Source organism: Montipora foliosa, chromosome 3, assembly GCF_036669935.1.
Source record: "Montipora foliosa isolate CH-2021 chromosome 3, ASM3666993v2, whole genome shotgun sequence".
NCBI lineage: Eukaryota > Metazoa > Cnidaria > Anthozoa > Scleractinia > Acroporidae > Montipora > Montipora foliosa.
Window position 1 is genome coordinate 43179942 of NC_090871.1, and position 7500 is coordinate 43187441.

Consider the following 7500-nt stretch of genomic DNA (forward strand, 5'->3'; position numbering starts at 1 on the left):
TCCTTTGAAACCATGCTTGAGCGTTCTTTCTGTTTCCTTATGGCCTCCTCCTGGGGTTGCTTATCGAGCATGGTGTTCATGGGCGGTGGAACCATAGTTTGCAATTCATTGCACGTTTCCCGAAGTTGCTGCTTGCTTAGGGCCAGAAAAAACTGGAAAAGTTCACCAACATAATCTGGAAATTGTTAACAACAATTAGCACACAGTGTAGCTATTTCAGTCAGTCTACAGATGCTTGCTTGGGGTTTGGGACGAGCATTAACAGTGAATGACTTCTGTGTTTTTTCGTACAATTGCAGCATCGATCAATCACAAGACATCATGAGGTAACATGTTAGAATTCATAAATACCAAAGTTCTGTTCAATTTTCCTATTTCTGACAGTTCCTTCCCCATTCTTGAACTTCGGGTAGGTTACTTTGACTGAGACACTGTCATCTTGGTTTACTTTGTCTTCTCTGTGAAGGTTGTAGTTGAAATGCAGGGCAGCCAAAATGTGCCTACAAGACATAAACAATACAACTGATGAAAATATGACCAAACATGTACACTGTACCTTTGCTACTAAGGGGTTTGTTGGGATAAAAATCATGTACCACCGTCGATAAACCACTACAGCATAACCATTATTAAAGATAATTTTTTTTCTCACACCTGCAGTACATTCCAAGATAGGAATAAGCAATTATCTTTGGTGCAAACTGGTTCAACACCGAGTGGAAGCCTTCCAGACCATCAGTTTGTGCACTTGGGGAAGCTTGAATGATGCCCTTTTTCAGACTGTCAGAAGTGAGGGCCTTCTTTACTTTATCGTACACTGTATGCTCTGAAATAATAATACTGGTACTTATTACCTAATAACCATAAATACATGTCATAAACATTAACCAGTTAGGTTTACTGTGGCAAAATTTAAAATTGGCTAATACTTGTTTGAAGAGTTCATTTATGTGTTTGCAAGTTGATAAAATTTACAATATTTCTGCAAAATCAATGGAATTTAGGCAAGGAATTTTGAGAAAAAAGTCATATCAAATAGCAAGAGAAATAAACAATACCTGGATCAATCCATTTGCGATCAGGGATGTCTCCATGTGCACACTTGTTAAAAAGTGGGTCATCCAAGTTAGTGTGCCTATTAATGATATGGCTAAGGAATGACTTAAACTTAGCCCAGATGACCTTTCCATTCCCATCTAGTGTGGATGTTGCACTCCAGTACAAGTGCCTCTCACAGGGCTTAACCCATGGCTGTAGTTCTTCATTCCCTTTTCTTTTGTTAGTTTGTTAAGTAATTTGGTGATCTCTGTCAAAATTAAAAGAAATATGAGCAACATCAATACATACCATAAGGAAGCATAATCTAATTGCAGCTTGCCCTTTAGGATTTGATTGAAATGAGGATTTGCCCAATGGACATAGAGTATTTCCTGTGTAAAATGTGTGGGAGGTTCAAATAGATCACTGCAGATACTATGGAAACTACGATTGTAAAACACTGCAATAAGTGATAAAAGTAGTTGAGACAGTTAAACACAAGTTAGAACAACTTTCAATTCTCCCAGTATTGAATTTTTCTATATTCTTATTCAAATGATTGAGATTTTATTCTACATTGTCCATGAAGAAAGCAACTTAGTCTAACATTTTGGGGGAAATGTGAGTGGAGGGGGGTTATCAGTTAATTGCAAGAGCTAGAGACAAAATTTGCCAATAGTACAAAGAGCTGTGAAGTGTCTCCGCCCTTTTCTTGCTTAATAAAATACAAAGATAACAATGCAGATAATATTCAACAGAATAATAATTATTAATGATCATACTCTTTTTAAGATGCCAGAGATCAAAGTAATGCGTTATATGTGATAAAACATTCTTCATGTGACTTGCTATTTGGGTATGCCTGTCGGAAATAAAGGCTGCAATTACAATGCCAAATCCCACCAGAAAGTCCATGCATTTTTGGAAGCCCATAAACTCCATGGCAGGGGAGCTTCCAGCTTGATTTCTCTGACAACAAAAATAGAAAAAGGGTAAGTTCAGAACTGAACATGCATTCTAAAACAGTATTAGGAAAGGTTTAAAATTTTAGACAAAAGGGGCTTATGGTAGTAATAGCAAAATAAAACACTAGGATACAAGAATGATCCAGTCTCATTCGAAAGAATCTTGCTCTAACAATAGTTTTGTTTACAATATATCCTGCATTTATGCCACCACATATCATGCACCAATGGTATAAGATTCATTACACACAGAGCTATTGTTCCATCTCAAGTAGGCGTCAGTCTGTACATTGTGTTGTTCCAGAAAATATCCATACCCCTCCCACTAAAGATTTTTTAGCTTGAACCCCCCACCCCTCTAGAAATTCCATTTTTATGTCACACTTTCCTTCAAAAAATTGAGCTTTTGAAACCTCCCTCACCCTTGGAATTTCCATTAACCTTCCTTGGGGTGGGTATGGATATTTTCTGGAACTACACATTCTACCCTTTGAAATGTTCAAGTTGATATAATCATATGCATGTGTATTTCTATAAGCACAAACTTAAGTCATAACTTATTAGCATACCTGTATAAGTGCAAAATGGATGATGCTTGGTAATGTGCAACAGAAGATTGTGTATGCACAATACTTGGCACAATGACCCATGCTGTCATGGCGCCCATCACCTGACAGTGTTATTCCTCCCATATCTTTCAGACGAGACAACAGGTTTGTTTGATACCTCTTCCAAAACAAGTGCACAGTAGGAATCAGCATATTCTAAAACAATAATCAACGAATTACGTATTCAGTCGTGTGATATAAAATTTTCAGTCTTTTTGGATAAAGAAGTGCACTTATGTCTAGGATTGAACACAAGTATTGTTGAATTAGTTCTTCATATTTGGCAGGGTTATTTGACATTTTCAGATTGCCTCAGGTTTGACAGAATTGTGTGTATTTGGGTGACTTTTTACCAATAAGGACACATGTAATGCTTATCATAAGGAATTTAAGTCTCATTCATGCTCACCCCTGGATTTATCTAAGAAAGTGAAAACAACATTTGGAAAATATTTCTTTCATGGCGAAAAATTCCCTTCTACATTGTATGAATTACTTGGTAAGAGAGCACTAAACAGGTTGTAGCCTAATGGCTTGTTTAAACTGGCTCCAGCTGGTACGACACCTGACCGTTTACAGACTGCTCAAAATAAGGTTTTTTTTTTTTTCTTTCACAATGATCATTTACCCGTTGATGTCGGAAGAATGTGCTGAATGAAGTGCAAGCCAGACCCATGTGCAAGAAGATCTGTCTAACTTTTGTAAAAGATCCACCAGCAAAAAGCACGGCCATAGATATTAGGAAGTTACCAGCAAGTATCTTAGTGCCTGGCATAAAAGGCTGACTGGTCCAAATGAACTCCTTTCTGCAACTGGAATTGGTACAGACCGTTTTAATCACTATCCCAGTTCCAGTCTGCTCTGCTGTTATCTCAGGCTTCCTTCCTGTGCGACAAACATGGCAGAACTGAAAGAGCAGCAGCAGTTTTGACAAGAACACTATGTACTTAGGCTCTGTTCTGATGTCGTGATAGGAACTTGATAGGGGGATCCTGCCAACCAAAAAAAAAATGCAAACCAGGAAGAAAGTTAATCTGATGGTTGTTCATTACTCATCATTTGCACTATACATTTCCTTAATACATGTACACATGAATGTTTCTCCAATAATATTATTGCTTATCCAGTTTCTAATGTTTGTGTGTACCTCTTGCTTTTCATTTGTGTCTCCTCATCCTCTGTTTCGCTATCCTCTGCACTCTCACTGGAAAGCCCTTCTTGGTATCCACAAGAAAAGTCAGGTTCTTCTTCGATGGTGTCAGCGTCATCGTCCTCATCCTGGTCACTGCCAAGGAAGTCCTCGTCAATTTCCGACTCCTGATCCTGCTCTTCTTCTCTAGCCATTTCCCACTTGAGGGCTTGAAGCTCATGTGTCAGTCGGTCAACTGGGAATAAAAATAGTTTTGTTATTAATTTCAAGACATTACAAAAATTTAAAATTCCTCTCAAGCATTTAGAAGTGTCATTCTTACAAACCTTTACGCTTGAGCTGCCTTTTTTGGCCTTTACAGTTTTTGAGGGCTTCTCTTGCACCATTCAACTGCCTCTTCAAAACTTCATTCTCTCGATGGATACTGTTTACTTTTAATAGGTCATCAGCAAGGGCCTGCGTGGATGTCCCCTATGTTAGAAAAGTTTGGAATAATTAGCAACCTTGGTTGTTAAACTGACATTTCTTTCAACTAAGTATAACATTTTTAGAGAAATGCATACAGCACTGTACCATTTGCATGCTAGCATCAGACTGTAGTCCTAAATCAACACCAGCACCCTCAGTCATCTGTGTAACATCTTCCTGCAAAATAATAATTAAATGGCTATAATGTAACATCCAAAAAGTTTTTATTAGTTTTTTTTGCTGTTGTAGTTATCTAACCTACAGACTGGTGGCTAAACTACAGAATACAAGGCCACTTATTTATATCTCATTGAATAACAAAAGTGCCTATTGTTTTGTACTTCAATCTTCAAAGGATTTTGACACATGTAAAACAAGTGGAACGAAGTGGCCCTGCATTCTGTAATAATTGCTCCCTGAGCTATTATAATAAATTAAAATACATTACTTAGATAATGAAATGTAAACAAAATAAACTTTAAAATATATTACAACTAATTTATATGTCAAATAACAATATATGAGGGCATAATGCTCATCGCACAGTGTAAGATTTCACATCAAGAGCTTTACCTCGTAAGTGCTACATGTAGCACTGGAGTCCACTGCATTTGGGGAAACTGGAGTATCTACTGGTAGGTCACACTGTAAAACATATGTGAAAAGCATTTTCATTAAAACATATGTTGCCCTCGCTGTTATTTCTCCAAAATTATGATCATGGTTTTTGGTATACATCAACAACTATCTTACTTCTTGACTACTTGACGGTATCACGTCGGAAGATGACAGCGATGTCGAATGCGCCGAAACTGAAGTTTCATGATCAGCCTCCGTGTCTAATGTCTTTAACCGAGCCTTGGCAGATCTCACTAACTGCGAAAGGAAATGCATAAGCAGCAGTACTAAACCAGAACAATAAACCACACATTTTTTTCCAAAAGTGGCTTTTAAGGAGAACTTCTTATTCGACAATGGACAATCGCAACACGTGGAGATAAATATTTCACACAATTACAATAAAACTCACCATTCGTCTTCCTCGCTTGGTAGGGGCTTCTTCCACTTCTGTACCAGCGTGAATCGAAGGGTACACACAAATCCCAATTTCGTCAGACTTCAACGATCGTTTCATTTTCGAGTCCAAACGAAACTGAAAATCTTCCTCTTTGAAGTGCATCGAGCACAATGAAGATGTTTTCCCGGGCACCCAGTTCTTCCTCTTCGAAAGGACGAAGTCGATCCATTTTTTCCTTCGTCTCTGTGCAATGGGGTTTTCAGAGTTCAGAAAAGGAAATCTGTGCATACTAATTCCTTTTGTGGGGTCTGCTGTGTTGTCGCATCGTGCAGCAACACATCTTTCGGGCATTCTTGACCTTTTACTCGATAAACTCTCGGTCAAAAACCTCTCAAGTCTTCTCAAGCCTGTATACTTCTGAGGTCAAGTGTTCCTTAACCTACGTCACAAGTCCTCTATGACCGTGAGAAGACTAATACGAGTGGTGTGCCAAAATGGCGGTTAATTTCAGCGTTTTTAAATAATCATAAAAAATTTGCGTTTTGTTCAAATTGAAGATTTTTTTCGCAGAAGCTCGTATTTTAATGTGGACTTTTGAATGAGAAAATAAAAAAAATGGTGACATGGGCACTTTAAGTTCATGAGAGCTGTTAACGACAATGGCCGTAAATTAGAATTTATGACAGATAGAAGTACATTATGCAATGTAAGATGTATTAATTTAGAACACTTACTTTGAATAAGGTCCCTAAGCTGGCAAATAAGTGGAATGATGATGAAGTATGAAGACATTTCTTTCTTGCTGCGATCTTTCAAGCAGCTTCTGTTTTTACACAGTTTGTCATCTGCTAAAGACAATCCTTGATACTCCATACAAAAAGAACAATAATGGTGAAACTGGATGGGGTTCTTTAATTTCATAAAAAATTTCTTCACCAGATCCATTGAAGATGCACATTGATTTGGCAATGCACAATGAAGGCTGACTAAGGTCAACAAATCAACAAGAGTGAGTCCAGTTAGACTGTGTCGAATGGCAAACGAAATAATTAACAACATACTGACTGCCACAGTGATGGGTGCCCCACTATATAAGGGAACATTTGCAGATCCCCTCCCTTGCTCGTCAGTGTTTCCATTAGCAGCACTCTCCTCAGAATCAAAAGCCATAAGGTAATCTTCGATGCCTTCTTGTTCATGTTCCTCAACTACTTCGGCTAGTTCTGAAGGCTTAAGAAGTCCATCCAATGGGTTGCATTGGTCGCTCGGCTCGTGATCATAGTCCTCGTATTGACTAAAATAACTCTCACAGTCATCCGTTTCGAAAGGAACTGCAGTCTGGCTTAACAAACTGTGTGATGGTTCACCGATTTCCATATGTGTGAAGTCGCTCGGTCGTGAAGCGTCATTATTACTTATTGACTCCGTGCTAAGGTCATCCGACGGCAAAGCAATGGATGTCGAAAAGTTCTGCGGCCAATGTCGCAAGGTTGTTCGAGGTATCTTTAATCCTGGTTGAGAAAGATACTGGTTGTAAGGTCCACGCAATTTACCCTTCTTTAGCTTTTTTGCCGAAGAAGTATCCTCATTATCGTCCGCCATGTTTTTTGGTATGTTTTTTGGTCATGCTCCGCTGACATCCAGTACAGTCGGGATCTTTTGCATTTCCTTATTTGGCAACATACGGGACACGGAGTTTGGTTTGGCGGGAGAAACGAGCAGGCGAAAAGAACTTTTGTCTTGAGGTCGGTGAGTCGGTGACCCGTGGTATATTTGGCCTTTTCTGTTTAGATATTGCCTCTGTCTTTAGACACAATGAATAACACAAAGAAAGACAATAGAAGGAAAACAACACCATCATTCAAGTATGGTGAAAGAAGTAAGTGAATTTTCTTTTATTTCCACGAAGTTCCAAGTTCATTTCACACGTGAAGGTTGATGCATTCCTTGTCAGAAGAAGCCTAAAAGTTTATTGCATTTCAGTGGCTATAATTAACAAATTGAAATGGATTCAGCGTTGTCTTTTTAACAAATCGAAAGTGGTTCGGCGTTGTCTGTACTCTTATCGACAATGATATTCGTCATCACAGTGCTCAAAATGTTGTGGACTCACGTGGAGCAGTCGCGTGCGTCGATCGATCGGTACGCAACAAATTCTGACCACTGTGATGACGAATATCATTGCAATGGGCATAATAAGAGTACAGACAACGCTAAACTGCTTTCGATTTGTTTTTTACCTCAATATTCAAC

At 38.5% G+C, this 7500-nt stretch overlaps 1 protein-coding gene across 1 annotated transcript in view; it reads right to left on the reverse strand.

The window, feature by feature from the left end:
- Positions 1 to 6849, reverse strand: part of LOC137995913 (uncharacterized) — a 14873-nt gene extending 8024 nt beyond the window's left edge. The window contains exon 1 of the mRNA XM_068841365.1: positions 5982 to 6849. Coding sequence (XP_068697466.1) covers positions 5982 to 6849 — 868 coding nt within the window. The remainder of the gene's footprint in view (positions 1 to 5981) is intronic.
- Positions 6850 to 7500: the final 651 nt, after the last annotated feature.